General features: G+C 39.2%; 1 pseudogene and 3 gene segments (V, D, J or C); all 4 read left to right on the forward strand.

Annotated features, from left to right (window-relative positions):
* Nucleotides 1–26,991, forward strand: part of LOC122704631 — a 284,386-nt gene that overhangs the window by 18,244 nt on the left and 239,151 nt on the right.
* Nucleotides 2,000–2,601, forward strand: LOC122705792 (annotated as a pseudogene).
* Nucleotides 4,937–5,522, forward strand: LOC122705793. The segment is given in 2 exon segments: nt 4,937–5,019; nt 5,209–5,522. Coding segments are annotated over 2 exon segments (366 nt in total).
* Nucleotides 17,723–18,483, forward strand: LOC122705794. The segment is given in 2 exon segments: nt 17,723–17,918; nt 18,137–18,483. Coding segments are annotated over 2 exon segments (543 nt in total).

Below are 26,991 nucleotides of genomic sequence, written 5' to 3' on the forward strand. Positions count from 1 at the left end.
TTGTGTCTGACTCTTTGTGACCTCATGGACTGTAGCCTACCGGAATTCTCTAAACAAGAATACTGGAGTGCATAGCCATTCTCTTCTCCAGGGCATCGTGTCGACCCAGGGACTGAACCCGGGTCTCCCACATTGTGGGAAGATTCTTTTATGGTCTGAGTCACAAGGGAATCTCCTATAGCATTTCAGTCAGTTCAGTTCAGTTGCTCAGTCGTGTCTGACTCTTTGCGACCCCATGAATTGCAGCATGCCAGGTCTCCCTGTCCATCACCAATTCCCGGAGTTTACTCAAACTCATGTCCATTGAGTAGGTGATAACATCCAGCCATCTCATCCTCTGTCGTCCCCTTCTCCTCCTGCCCCCAATCCCTCCCAGCATCAGGGTCTTTTCCAATGAGTCAACTGTTCGCATGAGGTGGCCAAAGGATTGGAGTTTCAGCTTCAGCATCAGTCCTTCCAATGAACACCCAGGACTGACCTCCTTTAGGATGGACTGGTTGGATCTCCTTGCAGTCCAAGACACTCTCAAGAGTCTTCTCCAACACCACAGTTCAAAAGCATCAATTCTTTGGTGCTCAGCTTTCTTCACAGTCCAACTCTCACATCCATCCATGACCACTGGAAAAACCATAGCCTTGACTAGATGGACCTTTGTTGGCAAAGTAATATCTCTGCTTTTTAATATATCTAGGTTGGTCATAACTTTCCTTCCAAGGAGTAAGCATCTTTTAATTTCATGGCTGCCTATGGCATTTAGATGTGTCTTATTGTATAGCTGTTTTTATATGGTTGCTCCAGTTACTGCATTTATATAACACAGTCTATTGGTAATATTATTTTACCTATTTGAATGTAATGTATAAGTATTGCCTCCCTTTACACTTATTTATTCTCCCCATTCATAAAATAATTTTCTTTAGTATTTCCTCCATGTGTGTCTAGAGCCTCATTAGACAGTGTTATAATTTTTCCCAGATATATAATTATATTATTATATATATGTTATTATATAACACATCTAATATGCTATAAAATATTTCCACCAAATATAATTTAGGAAATTCAAGAGGAAAAGTCTATTGTATTTATCCATATTTTTGCTTATTGTATTCTTTATTCCTTCTTGTTGTTTCAAGACTCCTTCCTTTATAATTTTATTTCTGTTTATAGAGCTTCCTTTAGACATTATTTTAGGATAGGTCTTCTGGTGACCACTTTTCTTAGTTTCCCTTCAACTAAGAATGTCTGAATTTCACCTTTATTACTGAAGGCTTCTGGATTAATGGCTCTTCTCTTTCTGAAGTTGAAATATGTTGGATTATTTCCTTCTGGCTCAATTAAATCTGGAAACTAAAAAAATTGTAACATTGTGATTTTATGTTTCATTCTAAAAACTATTTTGTATCCAACACTTAAAGTTGAAGTATAGCTGATTGACAATGTTATGCTAATTTCTTCTGTAGAGCAAAGTGACTCAGTTATACATATATAGACTTTCTTATTTTCTTTTCCATTATGGTTTACCCCTGGATATTGAATATAGTTCCCTGTGCTATACAGTAACACAGGAAATTTTTACCTCACAATTCTGTTTTTTTAAAAAGCCAAATAGTTCAAGGCTGACAACATATAAATCCTCTTCTGTACATAATCATAATGCTTTGAAAGTCAACCACAGAAGGGCAGTAAAAGGGTGGGGCATGTTAATGAAAAGTGAACTTCTCCGTAGTTCTCTATTTGGCCTCTGGAGGGCACTGCTGCCTAAATTGGAAATTGCTTTTCTGCTAAGGATCAGAAGAACCTCACAAAACCTTAGGTTTTAAAGAGATATTCTGACCATTTTTTACACAGTGAGATGTAACGCATCTCAGACACCAGAGACAGCCACTTTATTAAGACAGCTTCTCTTCCTAACAACCTCCCTACAATCTTCATCAGAAGAAATATATATCCTTTGTCATTCTTAACTTCAGAGAAACCTGGGTTCAAGTCAGCCAGTCTTCAAACTTATTTGTGGGGAACCTGTTAGAAAGGAGCTCACTGCCTCTTCACTGCTCCACTATGACCTTGGTGTTCACCTTGATGCTTGAGATGCTCCTGTTTCTGAGTATTACTCCACTTTACTCCTTTGTCCACACATGGAATATTGTGCCATGTTGAATAGAGACTTTTTGCGTTAGCTGAGTTCACTGATTCAGCACTGATGTTTCTGTAGGAGTTGGAGCCCAGTCAGTGACCCAGCCTGATGACCACATCACTGTCTCTGAAGGAGCCCGTCTGGAGCTGAGGTGCAACTACTCATCTTCTGTTTCACCATACCTCTTCTGGTCCATGCAGTACCCGGACCAGGGACCCCAGCTTCTCCTGAAGTACGTGTCTGGAGACAATCTTGTTTCAGGCATCAAAGGTTTTGAGGCTGAATTTAGGAAGAGTGAGAAGTCCTTCCACCTGAGGAAAACACCAGCTCATTGGAAAGACTCGGCCAAGTCCTTCTGTGCTCTGAGTGACACGGTGCCTGGGGCTGCAGGAGGAGCTGAACACAAACCTCCTGGACCCTGTAGCTCAGTCTTTGTTGTATTAGGAGGTTGGCATGTTCTGTGAAGGCAAACAGCACAGACAATACAGAATCCTGGAAGTGTTTGGTTCCCATGGGCATCTTAGATTTTTCTTTTCTTCATTTTTTCTTGTCTTTTCTATTCTTTTTTTTTTTTTTATCATTTTGCAAAGGAAAGACTCCTGTTTTCTGAAATTTGGCATTTTCGTCCTCTAGAATCAGAATTCTAGGGAAAATGAGGCCATAGAATTTTCAACAAGCTGGAGAAAGCTACTTACTGCCGGGTCATTTGGAATAGTGATGGGCTGAGATATAATAGCTTGAGATTGACCATGTGAGTTGATATAACACAAGTCAGAGAATTTGCTTTACAATATTAATCTCATCTCTCAAGCAAACAAAAAACCCAGGACAATGCCTTATTTCTAACTGCATTATCTCCAGACTGTTTTGCCAGTATCCTAAGAAGCTTCTTTCCTTAAAGGATTTCAACTCTTTGACTAAAGCATTTGGGACTGGTTGAGCTAATTACTGTTGGCACTTAAGGATGTATACAGGTGACCTTTCCAAACACAATATAGTGTGAAGCAAAAAACGTTCTCCTTTATTCATCAGTCTCCATTAATAGGCTTCCCAGGTGGTGCAGTGGTAAAGAATCTGCCTGCCAATGCAGGAGACACAAGGGCATCCTCCCTAATGAGGAGGAAGATGAGGAGTGCAGTGAAGAGGTGGTTAAGTCATCCATAGGGGGCAGTTCTTCTGGGTCTGTGTTTATCTTTGGCCAGATATCTCTCTCCTTTCCCCACATCAGACCTGTTTTAGGACACTCCTGAAAGATGCATGTGCATCTTTTTGCCAAGATGGACTCTAGCGCAGAGCTTTGTGGGATGCTTGGCATCATCTGTTATGAGGCGGTGCCACCTCCTTTTTGAGCTCTGAGGAGTCTCTCTGTGCCTGCAGTTTTCCTTGACCTTTTGACCTCAGAAGTGGTCACTTTTTTACTCTAGTAGAGCTCAGCTCCTGCCGTTAATTGTCTTGGTTACTGAGGCTAATTAGCATGATAGGTTAATGAATCTGAGAGAAGAGGTGTGTGGGCAAGGAGTTTATTTGGAAAGCTGACTGACCAATAAGATGGCAGACTAATGTCTCAAAATAATCATCTTGTTTGGGTCTGGATGGCAGGTTCTTTTACAGAACAGGGTAGGGGAAGGTGAGGAAACAAATTAAAAAGGCAAAATTAATCTTGTAAACATCTGCTAGAATGGCAAGCCTCAGGCAGGGGATGTATTGATTTCTTCTTTCCTACCATCCACAAGTGGATAGGTCATGAACAAAAGCCTTTTAGCAGTCAGGCCGAGGGGCTGATTCTCTGAGGCAGCCCATTATGTACGATTATTATAACAAAAGCAGTGAAAAGCAAGTCAAAGGAACAGTTCCAACAAGGTAGAATTGGTTCTTCCCTCAGTATTTGGAGTGTGTAGGGAAAACAAAGCTTGAATTTTACTCTGCTTGACAATTACCAGCCCATCTACCTCCTACCTCTGAAACTCATTCTGAGTTTTCACGTGCTCAGTCGTTCAGTCGGGTCTTACTCTTTGCCATCCCATGGACTATAGCCCACTAGGTCCCCCTGGCAATCGGATTTTCCAAGCAAGAATACTGGAGCTGGTTGCCATTTCCTTCTCCAGGGGACCTTCCTGACTCAGATCGAATCCCCATCTCTTTTGTCCCCTGAATTGGCAAGTATATTTTTTACCGCTCCATCCATCCCCTGGAAAACTCTATCAAATGGGGGTTAGTAATAATAGAGGAGGATAATTTTGTGTGAAGAAAAGCTAAATCATTATCGGCATATAAGAAGCATGCTTTTTGATGAATATTCCTTTCAATTAATAGCTCTGTCTTATTCCCTGATTCAAGCACTAGACATTTATGACCATAATGCAAAATATCTATATTTACATTGATTGTTATCATCTTTATCTGTCATTATCTTTATCCATAGCTCTCAGGAAAGTCCCCTGGATCAAACAGGGCATCATAAACAAAAGGTAAGATGGAAAATTTTGAAGTATAGATACCAGCTTTTTCTGATTTTTTTCCACTTTTATTGTCCAAGATTTATTTATTAATATATATCAGGAAAAAATAGGAACTTCCATTTCACAAGTTCAAAATTATGTACAAAACATTGAATGTCACCTTTTTCTCCACTCTCACCCTTCTTTAACCTGTTTTTAGTTCAGTTGAGACCAGAGGGTGGGGCTTCCTGTCACAGAGTGTCAGCTGAGCAGGGTTTGTTGGCTGAGCTGATTGGTTGCAGGAGCTGAAACATCCAGACAAGTCATGACACTCACCACCCAGGGTTTGCTATGTATATTGTGAATGTTTTCCAGCAACAAGGCAAAGCGTCATGAAAAGGCTAGTGGACACTGTACTGGGGCTTTTGTTTGCCCAGGTTTGCTGTGAGTTGGGGCTGCCCCACAGGGGAATCTGAAGGAATGAGCAGCTTCTCTTTTGTTGAAGGAGGAAGAGGAGCTGACAAGTCCTGCAGACTTTCTATCCTTATCATTTATGTGGTTGGGGGTGTACTTTCCGGGTTTTGCAGGCGCTCTGTGACCCTCACCTGTGACTGTTTCCCTCCTTTTCATCAGGTGTGCGAGGGATGGATGTGGTGCAGAGTCCCCCAGCCCTGAGTCTCCAGGAGGGAGCCAGCTCTACTCTGCAGTGTAATTTCTCCACCTTCCCAAACAGTGTGCAGTGGTATCTTCAGAACCCTGGGGGCCGCCTCATCCACCTGTTTTCCGTTCCTTCAGGGACAAAGCAGGAAGGAAGATTAAATGCCACTACAGTCCCCAAAGAAGGCCGCAGCTCACTGCACATTTCCTCTCCGCGGACCACAGACTCGGGCACTTACTTCTGTGCTGCGCAGCACGGTGCTCCCCAGGCACCTGCAGCCTCTACATGAACCCTCCCGGGGCTCAGCCCCTCCTCCAGCCTCAGTCACACCATGAGGCCCCACAGGGCATTTGCAGTGCTGATTGTCTCTTACCTGCACTGGTACAGTTTTAATCACAGACACTTTTTGGCCCTACAGATTATGAACTTCAGTCTTTTTTTTTATTTTTCCAATTATTTTTATTAGTTGGAGGCTAATTACTTCACAACATTGCAGTGGGTTTTGTCATACATTGACGTGAATCAGCCATGGAGTTACATGTATTCCCCATCTTGATGCCCCCTCCCACCTCACCCCCTACCCGATTCCCCTGGGTCCTCTCAGTGCACCTGGCCCGAGCACCTGTCTCATGCATCCCACCTGGGCCAGTGATCTGTTTCACCATAGATAATATACATGCTGTTCTCTCAAAACATCCCACCCTCGCCTTCTCCCACAGAGTCCCAAAGTCTGTTCTGTACATCTGTGTCTCTTTTTCTGTTTTGCATATAGGGTTATCATTACCATCTTTCTAAATTCCATATATATGTGTTAGTACGCTGTAATGATCTTTATCTTTCTGGCTTACTTCACTCGGTATAATGGGCTCCAGTTTCATCCATCTCATTAGAACTGATTCAAATGAATTCTTTTTAATGGCTGAGTAATATTCCATGGTGTATATGTACCACAGCTTCCTTATCCATTCGTCTACTGATGGGCATCTAGGTTGCTTCCATGTCCTGGCTATTATAAATAGTGCTGCGATGAACATTGGGGTGCACATGTCTCTTTCAGATCTGGTTTCCTCAGTGTGTATGCCCAGAAGTGGGATTGCTGGGTCATATGGCAGTTCTATTTCCAATTTTTTAAGAAATCTCCACACTGTTCTCCATAGTGGCTGTACTAGTTTGCATTCCCACCAACAGTGTAAGAGGGTTCCCTTCTCTCCACACCCTTTCCAGCATTTATTGCTTGTAGACTTTTGGATAGCAGCCATCCTGACTGGCGTGTAATGGTACCTCATTGTGGTTTTGATTTGCATTTCTCTGATAATGAGAGATGTTGAGCATATTTTCATGTGTTTGTTAGCCATCTGTATTTCTTCTTTGGAGAAATGTCTGTTTAGTTCTTTGGCCCATTTTTTGATAGGGTCATTTATTTTTCTGGAATTGAGCTTCAGGAGTTGCTTGTATATTTTTGAGATTAATCCTTTGTCTGTTGCTTTGTTTGCTATTATTTTCTCCCAATCTGAGGGCTGTCTTTTCACCTTGTTATAGTTTCCTTTGTTGTGCAAAAGCTTTTAAGTTTCATTAGGTCCCATTTGTTTATTTTTGCTTTTATTTCCAATATTCTGGGAGGTGGGTCATAGAGGATCTTGCTGTGATTTATGTCGGAGAGTGTTTTGCCTATGTTCTCCTCTAGGAGTTTTGTAGTTTCTGGTCTTACATTTAGATCTTTAATCCATTTTGAGTTTATTTTTGTGTATGGTGTTAGAAAGTGTTCTAGTTTCATTCTTTTACAGGTGGTTGACCAGTTTTCCCAGCACCACTTGTTAAAGAGGTTGTCTTTTTTCCATTGTATATCCTTGCCTCCTTTGTCAAAGATAAGGTGTCCATAGGTTCGTGGATTTATCTTTGGGCTTTCTATTCTGTTCCATTGATCTATATTTCTGTCTTTGTGCCAGTACCACACTGTCTTGATGACTGTGGCTTTGTAGTAGAGTCTGAAGTCAGGCAGGTTGATTCCTCCAGTTCCATTCTTCTTTCTCAAGATTACTTTGGCTATTCGAGGTTTTTTGTATTTCCATACAAATCGAGAAATTATTTGTTCTAGTTCTGTGAAAAATTCCATTGGTAGCTTGATAGGGATTGCATTGAATCTATAGATTGCTTTGGGTAGAATAGCCATTTTGACAATATTGATTCTTCCAATCCATGAACACGGTATGTTTCTCCATCTGTTTGTGTCCTCTTTGATTTCTTTCATCAGTGTTTTATAGTTTTTATGTATAGATCTTTTGTTTCTTTAGGTAGATATACTCCTAAGTATTTTATTCTTTTTGTTGCAATGGTGAATGGTATTGTTTCCTTAATTTCTGTTTCTGTTTTTTCATTGTTAGTATATAGGAATGCAAGGGATTTCTGTGTGTTAATTTTATATCCTGCAACTTTACTATATTCATTGATTAGCTCTAGTAATTTTCTGGTAGAGTCTTTAGGGTTTTCTATGTAGAGGATCATGTCATCTGCAAACAGCGAGAGTTTCACTTCTTCTTTTCCTATCTGGATTCCTTTTACTTCTTTTTCTGCTCTGATTGCTGTGGCCAAAACTTCCACAACTATGGTGAATAGTAGTGGTGAGAGTGGGCACCCTTGTCTTGCTCCTGATTTTAGGGGAAATGCTTTCAATTTTTCACCATTGAGGGTAATGCTTGCTATGGGTTTGTCATATATGGCTTTTATTATGTTGAGGTATGTTCCATCTATTCCTGCTTTCTGGAGAGTTTTAATCATAAATGAGTGTTGAATTTTGTCAAAGGCTTTCTCTGCATCTATTGAGATAATCATATGGTTTTTATCTTTCAATTTGTTAATGTGGTGTATTACGTTGATTGATTTGCGGATATTAAAGAATCCTTGCATTCCTGGGATAATGAACTTCAGTCTTTATCTTCCTTTCTCAATCTATATTTCCTTCTGTACTAGACACTTCTAACTTGGAACTAGCAGAATAGCTGATAAGAGGACAAAATAAAATAAATATTTAACCATCATATGCTGAACTGAAAAATGGTAAAAAAGTGAAAAGAATTCAAAGGAAAAAAAAAAAAACCCAATAAAGTTGTTATCCTGATTAGTTAAATGACTCAAGAATGTTCAGATCTGCCTCACCAGAATGTGTCCCAACAGACACTTGCATCATCCCATCCTACAAGTACAGCGAATTGAACATCAACAATAAACCTTACTTAATGTTCAATATGAACTTGGTAACTTAGAAGAAAATTATTCTTGATGCAAGAAATCTTAAATCCATTTCACTGTCTATAGTCAAGTTCTTGGCAGAGTTGATTCCTTCTTGAGATCTAAGGGATGATTCATTTTTGCCTTTTTTAGCTTTTGAAGGCTAACTAAATTCTTTGGTTCGTGACTCCTTCTTGAATCACTAGACCTTCTTCCTCCCATCACCATAGCTCCTTCTTCTTTTGGAGTCAAATATCTTTCTGTCTCTGTCCTATAAAGTATGCTGCTGCTGCTGCTAAGTCACTTCAGTCGTGTCCAGCTCTATGCGACCTGATAGACGGCAGCTCACAAGGCTCCCCTGTTCCTGGGATTCTCCAGGCAAGAACACTGAAGTGGGTTGCCATTTCGTTCTCCAATGCATGAAAATGAAAAGTGAAGTCGCTCAGTTGTGTCTCACTCTTTGGGACCCCATGGACTGCAGCCTACCAGGCTCCTCCATCCATGGGATTTTCAAGGCAAGAATACTGGAGTGGGTTGCCATTTCCTTCTCCAGGGGGTCTTTCTGACCCAGGGATTGAACCCGGATCTCCCTCAATGTAGGCAGATGCTTTACCATCTGAGCCACCAGGGAAGTGTTGGGAGACGGGGGAAATTCTCATGGCTTGTGGACATAGTGGAGGGCAAAGGGAGGATGAGGATGCCTTTATCCTTTCCTGGCAAGGACTCAGCCAATGAAAAGCTGTGGGCTCTTCTTTACTGTAGCCCTCTCAGCTTCCTTTTTCAATCTACATTATCTTAAATTCTTTTCATCAATGTCTTACAGTTTTCAGAGTACAGGTGTTTCACCTCATTGGTTAAATTTGTTCCTGGATACTTTTGATTCTTTTTGATTCAACTAGAAATTGGATTGTTTTCTTAAATTCTCTTTCTGATAATTATTATTAGTGTATAGAAATGCAACAGACTTCTGTATATTAATCTTGTATCCTGCAACTTGTAATTAACTTTGTTGATTGTTTCTATTAGTTTTTTAGCATCTTTACAATTTTCTATATGGAGTATCATGTTGTCTGTAATTAGAGACAGTTTACCTCTTTCTTTCCGACTTGGATGCCAATTATTTCTTTTTCCTGTCTGATTTCTGAGGCTAGGACTTCCAGTACTATGTTAAATAGAAATGGTGAGAGTTGCATCCTTGTCTTGTTACTGATCTTAGAGAAAAAGATTAGTTTTTCACCATTTAGTATGATGTCAGCTGTAGATTTACAACAAGTAGTCTTTATTATTTTGAGTCATGCTCTCTTTATACCAAATATGTTGACGGTTTTTATCATGGATGTTAAATCTTCTCAAAATATTTGTCTGCATCTATTGACATAGTCATATAATTTTTATCCTTTATTCTGTTAACATGGTATATCGTCTTGCTTGATTTGTGGGTTGTGAGCCATCCTTGCACACATGAAATAAATTTCTCCTTATCATGATGCATGATTCTTTTCATGTTTCATTGAATTTAGTTTGCTACTATTTTGTTAAGAATTTTTGCATCTATATTCATCAGCAATATTGGCCTGAATTTTCTTTTTTGTAGAATCTTTGTCCGGTTTTGGTACCAGGATATTGTAGGCCTCAGTGAATGAGATTGAGAGCATTTCCTCATCTTTGATTTTTAGCAATAATTTGTAAAGTGTGGGTACTAATTTTTCTTTAAATATTCAGTTGAATTTCTTCTTGAAGCATATGGCCCTGGACTTCTGTTTCTCAGGAGTTTTTTGATTACTGATTCAACTTCATTACTAGATATTGGTCTGTTCAAATTTTATTTTTCTTTCACATTCAGTCTTGGAAGACTGTATGTGTTCAGAAATTTATCTGTTTCTTTTACAGTCATATTTTTAGATTCCAGGAATTAGGACTTGAATAACTTTGGGAGTCCTTATTCAGGCCACCACATTTTTTACAGCTATTCTGTATATCCATTTTCCACCCCTCTGGCACTTGCTGTTGTCTGCTTGTTTATTTGTCTAGTGACTTGACTATTTCAGTTAAGTTCATTTTTCCCACACTGTGCAGCCTATGATGTTGTTCCTCAAAGAGTATAGTCTTGGGTATTCTTAGACATCCTGATGTGGTAGTGGTTTAGCAAGGCTCTTTGACAGTCTTTTTCTCTAATTGCTATGTTAAACTATTTGCTTCTGTTTGTATTACACCTAGGCAATAGACTCCATTAATTGCTGGCTGATTTTTTTCAACAATGCTATGAATGCATAAATTGTTCCCAGGTCTCATCTAATTAGATCAAGTCTGTTTGCAGAGACAGTCTTTGAAACTTTTCTTTGAGGTCTTCTGATCAGAGAAAACTTTTCCTAGCTATCCCCTTTCCTGTATTTTCTGTTAAGATTTTAAGTAGTTGTCTATGAATTAACTTGTTGCTCTCATTGAGTTGCCAGCCTCCTCTTAAATGTCTACCATAAGCATCTCCATTGTTTTCAACACACCCTTAAACTTGGGCTTCCCAATGATGGTTTCGATTAAAGTCTTCTCAAAGAGAAACTGAAACTGAAGTCGCTTAGTCATGTCTGACTCTTTGCGACCCCATGGACTGTAGCCTACCAGGCTCCTCCATCTATGGGCTTTTCCAGGCAAGAATACTGGACTGGGTTGCCATTCCCTCCTCCAGGGGATCCTCCCGATCCAGGGATCAAACTGGAGTCTCATGTCTCCTGCCTTGGCAGGCAGCTTCTTTACCACTAGCACCGCCTGGGAAGCCCACTGACTAGGGAAAAGGCAAAGGCCAAACAAGAGGAAGATTTCAGATGTTCCTGATGTTCTGTCTGCCTGATTCTGTCGGGAGCGCTAGAGCACATATCAGACAATACTGTACCACTTAGACAAAAGAATTGGATAGTCCCAGAAATCAGTTATTATCTAAGCTGCTGGCAGCAAGACACAAAGAACTTGGGGACTGAGCACAAATGAGGTTTCTGAGAAAATTTGAGCAAGGTACCAACAATGTCTAATGTAGCCACTGTAACATTTATTCCTTGGAACAGTCCTGCAGGTTTCACTGCTTTTGCTATTATTCAAATCAAATTCTCCAATGTTCACATTTGTCTTTGAACTTTCTTTGCCTATCCAACCAACCCTCATCTCTTTCTAGCCACGTCTACACATGTCTTCCTCAGTACTATCCGCTTTAATCTTCACACTTCTCTGCTCCCTAAGTGATGAAGGACATTTTTTACTCACAAACCCGTTTCTCTCCTGACCCTGGATATTTCCTTCCCAACCTTTCCTTTAGACCTCTAACTCTTTGACCCTTGATATTGTTTCTCTTATTCACTATATTTTCCAGAATCATCTTCACCATCCAGAGGTGGTGGATTGTTTTATTCTCTCTCTGATAAAATATCAGCAAAAATGGTCATGTGATCTTAATGACATCAGAAGCTAATGGACATCTGTGATACCAATGTGTGTGAAGGAAGAGACAGAGTATGCAGATGTCTTAAATCTGTACAGATCCATAATTTAAAACTCACTTTTTGTATTTCAACCCTTATCAAAAGTATTCTGAGCAACCTGAATGTCAGCTCAAGATCCACAATCACCTTGGAAATATTCCATTTGCCTAATTTAAGTTTTAGGAAAAGTTTAAGTTAAACTTGATTGGTTTTCTATCATTTTTTAGAAATGTGGACACATCTGAAAGATTGTGTCAAAACTGAAGTTCCATCATGGCAAAAGGGCTATATGTTCTCTCTGTTCGGATCCATGACTTTATCTTGTAATGATATATATTATGCTTCTGTGTATCTTCAATAGGCTTTATTAGTATTTATAATAAAAAATAAATATCCCTCTGCACACTAATTTGTAACTTCATGGGAGTCTCTCTCTTTCCCTTTGTAAAATAATGTAATCTCCATTAACATATCATGCTGTCCTGATATATGAATTTTTCTAGGATGTGTTAAGAAAAGGAAGAGGTGGAGAGCGGGAGAGAAATTCTAACTTGCTCTGTACCCATGTGTAAGCAGAGTATCTCTGATTCCCAGTGAAATTAATTTACAGCAATTCTATTCTCAATATGGGGAATACTTTCCTTGAGAGAGATAGGTTTAAGTGAAAGCACTTGTAAAAGGATGAGGTCTGTTGAAAGCATTAAAGCAGATGTGAACTTAAAGTCAGAGTTCTAGCTGATTGAGAAGACCAGAAGAGGAGCTTGAGTTGTCACTGACCTTTGGTGCCAAGAACAACGGACAAGATTCTGGGAGCATCATTTTTACTTCTGTGGTTTCCGTTAGACTGTGGGTTGTGGTGGACAAAAACTAAGATATCTCATTAATTAGGGGGAATGAGAAAATTGGGGAATGGACAAATTCATGCAGATGAGAACTTTAAGAAGGAAATGTTAATTTGCGGACCTAATGGCTTTTTATCTCTTTAAACAGGGGTGGGTGGACAAGAGAAGGAAACAAGTGACCAACAGCAGGTGAAACAGAACTCTCAATCTTTGATAGTCCAGGAAGGAGGGATTTCCATTCTGAACTGTAGGAGAGGAGTACATTTGACACTTCTTATGGTACAGTCAATACCCTGGTAAAGGCCTTGCATTCTTGATAGACATAGGTTCAGTTATGAATAAAAAGGAAGATGGAAGACTCACAGTTTTCCTCAGTACGAGTGCCAAACAGCTCTCACTGCCCATCACAGCTTCCCAGCCTGGAGACTCAGCACCTACTTCTGCAGCAAGTGCAGAGTGCTCCCCGGGCACCTGCAGCCTGTGCCCAGACCTGCAGCCGAGGCCCCAGACACACCCTGCCATGTAGATAAACACACACACACACACTGGTTTGTGCATGAAAAGTCTTAATACATTTGAGAAAACTGAAATTATATAGCATTTATTATTTGATCAAAATTGGAATTGACTTAGAAAATCAATAGCAAAAAGATATCTTTAGGAATTCCCAAATATTTGGAATTTAGGCATTAAACTTTAAAAAAAAAAACTCCATAGGTTAAAGAAACAATTAGTGGGCTATAAGAAAATATTTTGAAAGAAAATATAGTGAGAACACATACATACAGATATTTATGAGATACAGTTAATATTTTACATAGGAGAGATTTATCTTTTTAAATGCTTATACTGCTAAAGAAAAAAGGCTGAGAAAACAATTATGTAAGCTTTCAACAAAAAAAAAGAAGAAAAATTACAACTAATGCAAGCTGAAACAAGAACATAATAAAAAATGTCAATTTGTTAAATAGAAAGAAAATGATAGAAATAACTATGAGATACCAAGTTAATTTTGCTAAAATGATTAATAAAATATACAGTCCTAGGTAAAATCGTCATGATGAAAAAAGAGAAAGCACAAATTATAAATACAAGGAATGAAAAGTAAGCAATAATACAGATGCTACAGTGTTAATCAGATAGACTCCCTCTGGTGTCCACCGGAAACTATTACAGCATTAATTGGCTATACTCCAATATAAAATAAAAAGTATAATAAAAAATACAAAAAGGATCATAAAATTCATTAACAAGTATATGCTACTGAGTTATCCCAAGTGGGGATGTGGGGAAAGTTGGGAAATCTGACTTTTTTGCAAAGGTGCAATGAAATTCAGTGGAGGAATGATAGAAGCAAATGGTTTGGGGACAACTGGATATGTTCACAGGCAAGTAGCTGAAACTTGGCCTAAACCTCACACCTTATACAAAAGTTTAAGGAGAATCTCAAAATGGACCATACCTCCATGTGTGAAATATAAAACTATGAATCTTTTTGAAAAAAAGAAAATCTTCAGGACCAACTGTTAGACAAAATGATTTTTGTCATGACACTGAAATCACAATCCATAAAAAATAAACTATTTCATCAAAATTAAAAATGCTTGCTCTGTGAAAGATACTATTTAAGAGAATGAAAAAGACAAACCACAGAATGGCAGGAAATATTTTCACAATGTATTTTCATCAAAGGATGGTATTCAGAATACAATGTACTCTCTAAACTCAGCAGGAAGAAAACAAGCAATCTAACTGAAAAACGAACAAAATATTCGCCCAGACACTTCATGCAAGAACTTTGGATTAGGGAAATAAGCATGTAAACAAACATGTAAGCAGATGTTCAACATCATTAACCATCAGGGAAATGCAAATTAAAGGCACAATGAGATACCAGTCCACATCTTTCTTAATGGCTAAAATGAAAACTACTGATGATACCAAGTTCTGGCAATGATGTAGAGAAACTGGATCACTCATACATTGCTGGTTGGAAAATGGTACAGTCATTCTGGAAGAGAGTTTAGCAGTTCCACATAAACTTAAATATTCACTCACCTTATAGCTAAGCAATCATACTCCTTTATGAGCATTTATACTTGAGAAATGAAAAACATGTTCACACAAAAATCTGTACATGAATACTCATGGCAGCTGTGTTTGTGATGGCCAAAAGTTGGAAATCAGCCAAATGTTCTTCATTGTGTGAATAGATAAATATGCTGTGGTACACCCATACAATAAAATATTACTTATAGACCTATCTCAACTTGAAATAGGGTTAAGTCTCAATAAACCAATTTAAGTTGAAAATATCATAAGTAGAAAATGAATACAACAAGCATTGTGAATCAGAGTTTAGCCTAGCCTAAACTTAAAGGGTTGTACTGAAAGTGAAAAACAGAGTGGTTGTATGAGTGCAGAATGGTTGTAGGTGTACCAGTTGTTCACCCTCGTGATCCCAGGGCTGACAGAGAGCTCAGCTTGCTGTTGCTGTTCAGCGTCATTAGATAACGTCATGCAGCATGTTACCAGCATGGGGAAAGATAGAAATTGAAAATACAAAGTATGGTTTCTAGTGAATGTATATATACCTTTCTCATAACCATAAAGTCAAAAATCCTAAGTTCTTCCATCATAAGCTGGGGACAGTCTGTAGTGATTAAAAGAAATATACTATTGATACATGCAATAGCCTAGATGGATCCCAATGGTGAGTGAAAAAAGTATCTTGGAAGACTACATGGTACATGCTTACACACTATATTATTACAATTGCATACATAATGTATGAGTTTACTTTTATAGCATTCTCAAAAGGACAAAATATAGAGATCAAAAGATCAGTAGTTTCTGGGGGTTATCACGAGTTGCAGGGGTGGAGATAGTATGAAAATCATTTTCTCTAGAGATGGAACAATTCTGTATCATGATTTTTGTAATGGTACAAAAACCTACATCTGTGATAAAATTTCATAGAGCTATGCATAAAAAAGTGCATATAAAACTGATGTATCAGATTATCATTTGTATTTTAAAATCTTTTATCAATATCAATTTTCTGGTATATATAATGTATATAATTGTTATATATAAATATATATGCTACATGTTCAATCTCATGCTGCTGCCCAGGCTGCTGTGAGCATTCATGATCTCTTCTTTGAAGATACAAGCGAACCAAGGCATCAGCTGCCTGACAGCACTCAGAGGTGAGATGGGACTGAGCAGAAGACGTCTCAGCTAAATACGCACTCTCCTCCATGTATCAGTCATTAACGATACCACTCAAGGAACTTAAAACCAAGGAGCTGACACTGTTTTAAAGACCTTGTCTGTACGTACTTTTCTATTATCTATATGCTTTTGATTCTTTTTATTAATTCATCCATTAAAATGATGAAACCAAATGGAAGATTGACAGCTATATTCTAAATGAACATGTCAGTTCAACTCAGTTCAGTCGCTCAGTTGTTTCTGACTCTTTGCGACCCAATGGACTGTAGCATGCCAGTTTTCCCTGTCCATCACCAACTCCCCGAGCTTACGCAGACTCATGTCCCTTGAGTTGGTAATGCCATCCAACCATCTCATCCTCTTTCATCCCTGTCTCCTCCTGCCTTCAATGAACATGTAACAGTTTACAAAACTTCATGCATCACCATCTATGGTGTAGATACTGCTTGTAGATACTAAGTTTTGTTGGTCTGCATTATAATACTATGGCAGAGAAAGATCCAGCATGCTTATCTAAAGTGTATTTTGCAAGAAGAAAAAATAATAAGCAACTAACTAGTGAGACTGAACAATTTGGGCCAGCGGGATAGAAAATGTGACATGAGGACAATTCCAAGACACATGATCTAATAAGTACAATTCTACTTGTGGAGGCAATGAGACTGAATATTCTGATCCTTCTCAAAATCTAATAAATAAGACTCAATATCAGGTTTCAAAAGTATAATTATTTTATTCCTGTCATAAATTCATATAAACACAGTCAGTAGAATATACTCTTAAAGTCAAAAGGACTGATTTTTTGTTATCATTTGATGTCAAAGTAATTTTACATATTGAAAAAACTAAGCAGAGCCTTAAAACTCATAAAAAAAATACATTAAAATTTTTGGATAAGACTACATTTCACCAAGTAGAACAAAGATCTGTGAGTTTTTAAATAAAGTACTTAGATTCTGGATGGAGCAATATAACTGTAGGCTAAATAAATGACTAGTAAGTAGATTACAAGAAGGGTTTATAGCTTACACTAAATTTTATTTTCAATCTGTTCATCTTGCAGCAAATGGCATTATTTTATTCTTTTTTTATAGTTGAATGATTTCATCATGGGTTTCCCTGGTGGCCTGGTTGTAAAGAATGCATTTGCCAAGCAGGAGACAGGGGTTTGATCCCTGGGTCAGGAAGAACCCCTGGAGAAGGAAACGGTACCCGACTCCAGTATTCTTGCCTGGGAAATCCCATGGTCAGAGCAGTCTGGAGGGCTACAGTCCATGGGGTTGAAAAACAGTGGGACACGACTTAGCAGCTAAACAACAATGCAACAATTTCATTAGACACATGTTCCATCCACTCCTCTGTTGACGGGTATCTCATTATACACATGTTCCACCCACTCCTCTGTTGACGGATATTCCATTGTGCTGTACAGCAGAAGCTAACACAATGCTATGAATCAACTATACTCTAATAAAAAGTTCAAAAACAAAAAGCAAATGCTGTTTTAAATGGGATGGCAAAATTACTGTATTGAATAATTATCAGTGAATGTCACCTGTTTGTTCCTCAATTCCCCTCAGCTCAAACCTTTATTACTAATTGTTTTTGTGAAGCCACCTTTCAGGATCAGCCTGACTTAATTACCAGTGAAAGAAAAATTGAGAAAGTAAAAGTTTGTGGTGAGCCAGACTTTTTTTTCCCACCTGTGCACAGACCACATGACGTATGTAAATGACAAATCCCACTTCCTGTTTCAAGGAGTCACACAGGACCTGAGGTTATATGTATATGTGCTGCCAGGAGCACAAAGACACTCTCAGCTTGAGGCAAAACTGAGCACAATTGTGCAGGGGAATCCATGCCTCATGGCGCTCTCCAGCCTGCTCTGGGTGTTCCTGGCCTTCACCTTCTCTGGTAGGGATGCTCCCAAACATGGGTGTGCGTGTTCAGGGTGAAAGGACTGCACACAGGCACGCGGTGCTTCACAGGGACTTGGGGAGGAAAGGAGGACTGGAGAAAAGCAAGCGTCCTGTGATTTCAGTTTGATTTGGGGGGGCAGTGGTCCTAAATGAGTCTAATTCCTACATTATTTTAATCACTGTTTCATCTCTGTTTTCTGATTTTCCCCACAGGATCCAGTGTAGCCCAGAAAGTTATTCAAGACCAGCCAGACATATCCAGTCGAGTTGAGGAGTCAGTTACCCTGAATTGTCGGTATGAAACAAGTTGGAGCAGTTACAGCATTTTTTGGTACAAGCAACTTCCCAGTGGAGAGATGATTTTCCTTACAAGGGGTGGCCGTTACTCTACAAATGTTGAGAGATCACGTAAATCATCCAGCCTCACCATTTCAACCTTACAATTGGAAGATTCTGCAAAGTACTTCTGTGCTCTCTGGGAACTCACAGTGCTTGAAGCAATAGGAAAAGCTGAACAAAAACCCCCAAGCTTAATAAGAGAAAGCCTCTCTCTGATGTAGGACCCAGGCTGAAATACACACCTGCCGATCCCAGACAATAAATGGTAGTCCTGTGGTTGCTTCATCTGTGGTCTGGATCAGAAGATTTAATTCTAATTAAAAGCTCCTTCCGTGTCAGGTGGAAGCAAGTGTCCAGGGTAACTTTCTACAGATACATTCTCCTCTTGAATTTTTGACTTTAAATCAACCATACAGAACATGTATAAAGTTGTCTAAATTTGAAAACTTGCCCCATAATAATGTAAAATGACACTTTCACCTAAAGATCTTTACATCACAAATCTTGATATAATATCTGAAATTGTAATGAAAATCCGTTCCTTAGTTCTTTCCTTTCAGGGCTTCCCAGGCACTAGGGGTAAAGAACTTGCCTGCCAATGCAGGAGACATAAGAGACACAGATTTGATCCCTGGTTTGGGAAGTTCTACTGGAGGAGGGCATGGCAACCCACTCCAGTATTCTTGCCTGGAGAATCCCTTGGACAGAGGAGCTTAGTGGCCTACAGTCCATAAGGTCGCAAAAAGTAGGACATAACAGAAGTGACTTATCATACAGCCCTTTCCTCTTAGATCGTATCAGGGCATATTCAGAGATGGAGAACTACCAGTGATGTAGAGTAAGAGATTAGTTATAAGGATTATTCTGCTTCTCTTGTGGCTCAGCTGGTAAAGAATCCGCCTACAATGCAGGAGACCTGGGGAGAGTCCCTTGGACTGAAAGATCAAACCAGTCAATCCTAAAGGAAATCAGTCTTGAATATTCATTGGAAGGACTGATGTTGAAGCTGAAACTCCAATACTTTGGCCACCTGATGCGGAGAACTGACTCATTGGAAAAGACCCTGGTGCTGGGAAAGATTGAAGACAGGAGGAGAAGGGGATGACAGAGGATGAGATGGTTGGATGGTATCACCGTCTTGATGGACATGAGTGTGAGCAAGCTCTGGGAGTTGGTGATGGTCAGGGACGCCTGGAGTGCTGCAGTCCATGGGGTCACAAAGAGTCAGACACCACTGAGTGATTGAACTGATAAGGATTATTCACTGGCAGGGGCTAGAGCTGGTGGAAGAGTCTGTTCCATTTGTATTCCAACACTAAATACAGATGAAAAATGTTATATCTGTATCTGGTGTTGTGTCTGAATTCACTGAAAGTCAACCAGAGTAACATTTGTGAAGGAAAGTTGGATGTGGACAAAAGCATGGACAAACTATGACATGTATGGAAATATATGAGTACAGGGAACCCACAAGATACACCCAACCTTGTCTTTTTCTCTTACCTCCTTTAGGCTCAAAGTACTGGGTGACATTAGGAGAAGTGGATGTCATTTGCCATCATGCTACAAGCATGCTAAGTCAAAGACAAAGATAACATGAGTAAGAGATCTGGTGGAAGGTCGAGGAGTTGTGAGTCAACAATAAATTGAACTACCTGATCAGCAACAACATTATGAGTTGCCATAGCCCCTGGAGCCCTGCACCAACCTGTGGAAAATAGAAACATGGCTACTGCATCACAAGTACTTTCCAAATCTTACACAGACCTCTTTCATGGCCAACCATAAATGAGAACAATACAGAGAAGCAAGTTCTGAGAAACAGATTTCCAGATAGTTAAGTTGAGACAATACAAAGCCACCGTAACAGCTTAAATAGTTATCTTCATTCCTTGTTAACTAAGAATTCATCATTACCTTTTTGAAGAATAAAACTTTCTGATAAGAAAAACAGGAAAATTATGATTCCTATTCAGTTCAGTTCAGCCGCTCAGTCATGTCCAACTCTTTGAGACCCCATGAACTGCAGCACGCCAGGCCACCCTGTCCATCACCAACTCCTGGAGTTTACCCAAACACATGTACATTGAGTCGGTGATGCCATCCAACTATCTCATCCTCTGTCGTCCCCTTCTCCTCCTGCCCTCAATCTTTCCCAGCATCAGGATCTTTTCAAATGAGTCAGCTCTTCGCATTGGATGGCCAAAGTATTGGAGTTTCAGCTTCAACATCAGTCCTTCCAATGAACACCCAGGACTGATCTCCTTTAGGATGAACTGGTTGGATCTCCTTGCAGTCCAAGGGACTCTCAAGAGTCTTCTCCAACACCACACTTCAAGAGCATCAATTCTTCAGTGCTCAGATTTCTGTATCATCCAACTCACATCCATACATACCACTGGAAAAGCCATAGCCTCGACTAGACGGACCTTTGTTGACAAAGTAATGTCTCTGCTTTTTAATATGCTGTCTAGGTTGGTCATAACTTTCCTTCCAAAGAGTAAGCGTCTTTTTATTTCATGGCTGCAATCACCATTTGCAGTGATTTTGGAGCCCAGAAAAGTAAAGTCAGCCACTGTTTCCGCTGTTTCCCCATCTATTTGCCATGAAGTGATGGGACCAGATGCCATGATCTTAGTTTTCTGAATGTTGAGCTTTAAGCCAACTTTTTCACTCTCCTCTTTCACTTTCATCAAGAGACTCCTTAGTTCTTCTTCACTTTCTGCCATTAGGGTGGTGTCATCTGCATATCTGAGGTTATTGATATTTCACCCAGCAATCTTGATTCCAGCTTGTGCTTCTTCCAGCCCAGTGTTTCTCATGATGTACTCTGCATATAAGTTAAACAAGCAGGGTGACAGTATGCAGCCTTGACATACTCCTTTTCCTATTTGGAACCAATCTGTTGTTCCATGTCCAGTTCTAACTGTTGCTTCCTGACCTGAATACAGGTTTCTCAAGAGGCAGGTCAGGTGGTCTGGTATTCCCATCTCTTTTAGAATTTTCCACAGTTTATTGTGATCCACATAGTCAAAGGCTTTGGCATAATCAATAAAGCAGAAATAGATGTTTTTCTGGAACTGTCTTGCTTTTTTGATGATCCAGAGGATGTTGGCAATTTGATCTCTGGTTCCTCTGCCTTTTCTAAATCCAGCTTGAACATCTGGAAGTTCATGGTTTACATATTGCTGAGGCCTGGCTTGGAGAATTTTAAGCATTACTTTACTAGTGTGTGAGATGAGTGCAATTGTGTGGTAGTTTGAGCATTCTTTGGCATTGCCTTTCTTTGGGATTACAATGAAAACTACCTTTTCCAGTCCTGTGGCCACTGCTGAGTTTTCCAAATTTGCTGACATATTGCGTGAAGCACTTTTCCAGCATCATCTTTTAGGATTTGAAATGGCTCAACTGAAATTCCATCACCTCCACTAACTTTGCTCACAGTGATGCTTCCTAAGGCCCACCTGACTTCACATTCCAGGATGTCTGGCTCTAGGTGAGTGATCACACCATCGTGATTATCTGGGTCATGAAGATCTTTTTTGTACAGTTCTTCTGTGTATTCTTGTCACCTCTTCTTAATATCTTCTGCTTCTGTTAGGTCCCTACCATTTCTGTCCTTTATTGAGCCCATCTTTGCATGAAATGTTCCCTTGGTATCGCTAATTTTCTTGAAGATATCTCTAGTCTTTCCCATTGTATTGTTTTCTTCTATTGCATTGATCACTGAGGAAGGCTTTCTTATGTCTCCTTGTTATTCTTTGGAACTCTGCATTCAGATGGGTATATCTTTCCTTTTCTCCTTTGCTCTTCGCTTCTCTTCTTTTCACAGCTATTTGTAAGTCTTCCTCAAACAGCCAGTTTGCTTTTTTGCATTTCTTTTTATTGGGGATGGTCTTGATCCCTGTCTCCTGTGCAAGGTCACGATCCTCGGTCTATAGTTCATCAGGCACTCTGTCTATCAAATTTAGTCCCTTAAAACTATTTCTCACTTCCACTGTATAATCATAAGGGATTTGATTTAGGTTATACCTGAATGAGCTAGTGGTCTTCTCCACTGTCTTCAATTTAAGTCTGAACTTGCTTCCTGTTAATATGATGCAATTATTCTTCATTCAACAAAAACAAGCTCTCTCCTTCAAAGAGAATACCAAGTTCATTTATCCATTTACAGGTGATATTCTTTCCTCATCTAGCTGAATCACACTCTCCCATTAAATTCTGTATCTTAACTACTGAGATACACTGAGATGTAAGATTAAATTGTGGTGGCATGTTTTCTTTCACCACATGCAGGCAAAGAGGAGAGAGAAGCTAAAAAATGGTTAATGTATACATAAATATATTCATGTCAAATGAAGATAATTTTATAACTATTATAGCTTTTGTTACTGCAAATGACCACATGATTGTAACTGGTATTTATAACTACCTCATCCATTACCCATCCCATAAGCTCTTTATCATACCAGGAACCTCCACTCACTGTTGTACTTGACTTCCTATAAAGCAAGCTCCTTATTCAGGAGCAATGCTATGTGAAAAGTCTTAAAGATGAATAAAGAATTCTGCAAGTTCACCACTGTGGTTTTGGCAGAAGTTTGCAAGGCATTGAAGACAAATCCAAGGGTCTAATTTAGTGGAAGAAAATCTTGCTAATAGTCAGGAGAAACAAATATGCTGTGTTCTGGGAAACATCATTAAGAATGACGCCTGAGTTCTCATCACAAGCAATGGCAGTCACAATAGGAAAGCATTCTCAAAGTTTTTAAAGAAAACAAAACTGTCAAGGAAGCTTCTTATGAGCATGAAAGTATATTTTTAGATTGTCATTTTTGTTAAAAATCACTGCTAAGAGAGTGCAAAGTCAATGCGATTGGAAGGCTATATATGCAACCTACATTACTGAAACGGGAATCAAATGCAGAATATATTAAAAGCTCATAAATCAATATGAAGTGAAAATAATTAATATGAAAGGCGAAATCTTGGAGACTCAATTCAGAAATATTATATCCAATAGTAGCTAGTAAACATGCAACATGTCCTTGATTTTACTATTTTTAAGGAAACCAAAATCAAGCCTCACCAGATTCATCTGTGTCCTTTCAGCACCCTGAGTATATCAATGTAGTTAGCTGGCTATCACACCAAAAGGATCAGGAAAAATAATGACTATCTCCAGGAAAGTAAGTGATTAAGTAAATGTCCTAGAAGCTTCCACTACTGAACTGATGTGGGGGGAAAAAGCAGGTCACAAGCCTGGCCATTGAAAGAAAGGAAGGTTTTAGTTGAATAAAGAGAGTTGATATTTCTTGAGCTTACTCTATGTAAGGCACTGTATGATGCATTTCCAATTTATTATCTAATTTAAATATCAAAACCTTATGGGGCAGGTTTTTATTATTCCAATTATTATCATCTTTGAGAAATGAGACACAACTTTCTTATCTGTGAAAAGTGTCTCTAACCTTTATTGTCATCCAGAGTGTACCACTTACAGGGCTCCTTGGAGAAGATTTGGAATGAGGAAGGCCTGACCCAGCACACAATGAATGGATGTCTCAGTGCCAGTGACAATATGAGTTTAAACTGGAACCTAAAGAGATCTGTGAAGAATGGTTCTATCATGATCTAAAAGACTTTCTAGAACTACAACCAAGAAAAGATGTCCTTTTCATCATAGGGGATTGGAATGCAAACATAGGAAGTCAACAGATACCTGGAGTAACCAGCAACTTTGGCCTTGGAGTACAAAATGAAGCAGGACAAAGGCTAGCAGAGTTTTGCCAAGAAAACACACTGGTTGTAGCAAACACCCTCTTCCAACAACACGACAACCCACCCTACACATGGATATCACCAGAGGGTAAATACAGAAATCAGATTGATTATATTCGTTGCAGCCAAAGATGGAGGAAATCTACACAGTCACAAAAAGAAAATCTGGAGCCAACTGTGGCTAAGATCATGAACTCCTTATTGCAAAATTCAGGCTTAAGCTGAAGAAAGTAGGGAAAACCACTAGACCATTTAGGTATGACCTAAATCAAGAACCTTATGATTATAAAATGGAGGTGACAAACAGATTCAGGGATTAGATCCCATAGACGGAGTTCCTGAAGAACTGTGGTTGGAGGTTCATAACACTGTACAGAAGTCAGTGACCAAAACCATCCCAAAGCAAAAGAAATGCAAGAAGGCAAAATGTTTCTCTAAGAAAATAGCTGAGAAAATAAGTAAGAGATAAAGAAGAAGGGGAAAGATATAGCCAAATGAATGCAAAATTCCAGAGACTAGCAAGAAGAGATAAGAAATCTTTCTTAAGTGAGCAATGCAAAGAAATAGCAGGGAACAATAGAATAGGAAAGACTATAGACCTTTTCAAGAAAATTAGAGTTACCAAGGGAACATTTCATGCAATGTTGGGCACAAAAAAAGACAGAAATGGCAAGAATCTAACAGAAGCAGAAGAGATTAAAAAGAGGTGGCAAGAATACACAGAAAAACTGTACAAAAAGGTCTTAATGACCCAGATAACCACGATGGTCACTCACCTAGAGCCAGGCATCCTGGAGTGTGAAGTCTAGTGGGCCTTAGGAAGCATTATTGCAAACAAAGCTAGTGCAGATGAAGGAATTCCAGATAACCTTTTAAAATCCTAAATTATGATACTGTTAAAGTGCTGTACTCATTCTGCCAGCAAATTTTGAAAACTCAGCAATGGTCACAGGAGTAGAAAAGGTTAGTTTTCATTCCAATACTAAAGAAATGCAATACCAAAGAATGTTCAAACTATCATACAGTGAAGCTCATTTCATAGATTAGCAAGGTAATGCACAAAATCCTTCAAGTAGGCTTAAGCAGTATGTGAACCGAGAAATTCCAAATGTATAAGTTGGATTTAGAAAAGGCAGAGGAACCAGAAGTCAAATTGCCAACATTCATTGGATCATAGGAAAAGCAAGGGAATTCCAGAAAAGCATCTACCTCTGCTTCACTGACTACACTAGAGCCTTTGAATGTGTGGATCACAATAAACTGGAAAATTCTTAGATAGATAGGATACTAGTACACCTTACCTGCCTCAGGTAACACTTAGAACTTGGAAGCAATACTTAGAACTGGACATGGAACAACAAACTGGTTCAAAATTGGAAAGGAGTACATCAAGGCTGTATACTGTCACTCTGCTTATTTAAATTGTATGTAGAGTACATCCCACATCATGTGAAATGCTGGGTTGGATGAATCACAAGCTGGAATCAAGATTGCCAGGAGAAATACCAACAACCTCAAATATGCAGATGTTACCACTCTAATGGCAGAAAGAGAAGAGTAACTAAAGAGCCTCTTGATGAGGGTGAAGGAGGACAGTGACAAACTGACTTAAAACTCAACATTTAAAAAACTAAGATCATGGCATCTGATCCCATCACTTCATGGCAAATGGATGGGGGAAAAGTGTAAGCAGTCACGGATTTTATTTTCTTGGGCTCCAAAATCATGTGGAAGATGATTGCAGCCATGATATTAAAAGATGCTTGCTTCTTGGAAGGAAAGATATGACAAACCTACACAGCATATTAAAAAGCAAAGAGATCACTTTGCCAACAAAGGTCCATAGAGTTGAAGCTGTGGTTTTCCAGTAGTCATGTATGGATGTGAGAGTTGGACGCTCAAGGAGGCTGGGAGCCGAAGAATCGAGCCTTTCTAATTGTGGTGCTGTAGAAGACCTTTGAGAGTTTCTTTGACAACAAGGATATCAAACCAGTCAATTCTAAAGGAAATCAACCCGAATATTCATCAAAAAGACTGATACTGAAGCTGAAGCTCCAATACTTTGACCCCTGGTGTGAAGAGCTGACTCATTGAAAAGACCCTGATGCTGGGAAAGATTGAGGGCAGGAGGAGAAGCGGGTGACAGAGGACAAGATGACTGGATGGCATCATCCACACAATGGACATGAGTTTGAGCAATCTCTTGGAGATAGTGAAGGACAGGAAAGTCTGCTGTGCTGCAGTCCGTGGGGTCACGTAGAATCAGACATGACTGAGTGCCTGAACAACAATAAGACTTCCACTGAGCATTTATGAATGTTTGTTAAATGAACAAAGCATGATTACCATAACATTTACTCCCACGTCTTCAATAGAGTTTTCCTCAATCCTAGACTTGGATTTATTGCTTATTGTCCATTTTGTTCACAATTTACTGTTCATTTTGTTCACAATAATAACCCCCTGTTTTATACTATTGGAGCCTTTTGTTTGGCATGCATTCCATAAAATTGGAAGATTGTTTTCAGAATAATTTAAACAATTGTTCAACATAATTTTTTCATTAAATTCATGAATAATGATTCATCGGCTCATTCAAGATACAAGTAATTCTTGAGTGTCTACTGTGTACCAAACTCTCTTATAAACATTGAGTTACATGGCCTTTGAAGTAAGTTTTAAATATAGGAAGGTTAGAGACAAATGAATACTTAAAGAGATCAATGAATGAGAAGCATATGACTGCAGTAAAGCAGTCAAAGATAATTAAAGCACTTCTATGGAGTGTTTTGGAGAAGGAAATGGCAACCCACTGAAGTACTCTTGCCTGGAAAATCCCATGGATGGAAGAGCCTGGTAGGCTACAGTCCATGGGGTTGCAAAGAGTCGGACACGACTGAGTGACTTCACTTTCACCTTCACCTTCATGGAGTGTTTAGGACCAAGAA

Source organism: Cervus elaphus, chromosome 12, assembly GCF_910594005.1.
Source record: "Cervus elaphus chromosome 12, mCerEla1.1, whole genome shotgun sequence".
Lineage (NCBI taxonomy): Eukaryota > Metazoa > Chordata > Mammalia > Artiodactyla > Cervidae > Cervus > Cervus elaphus.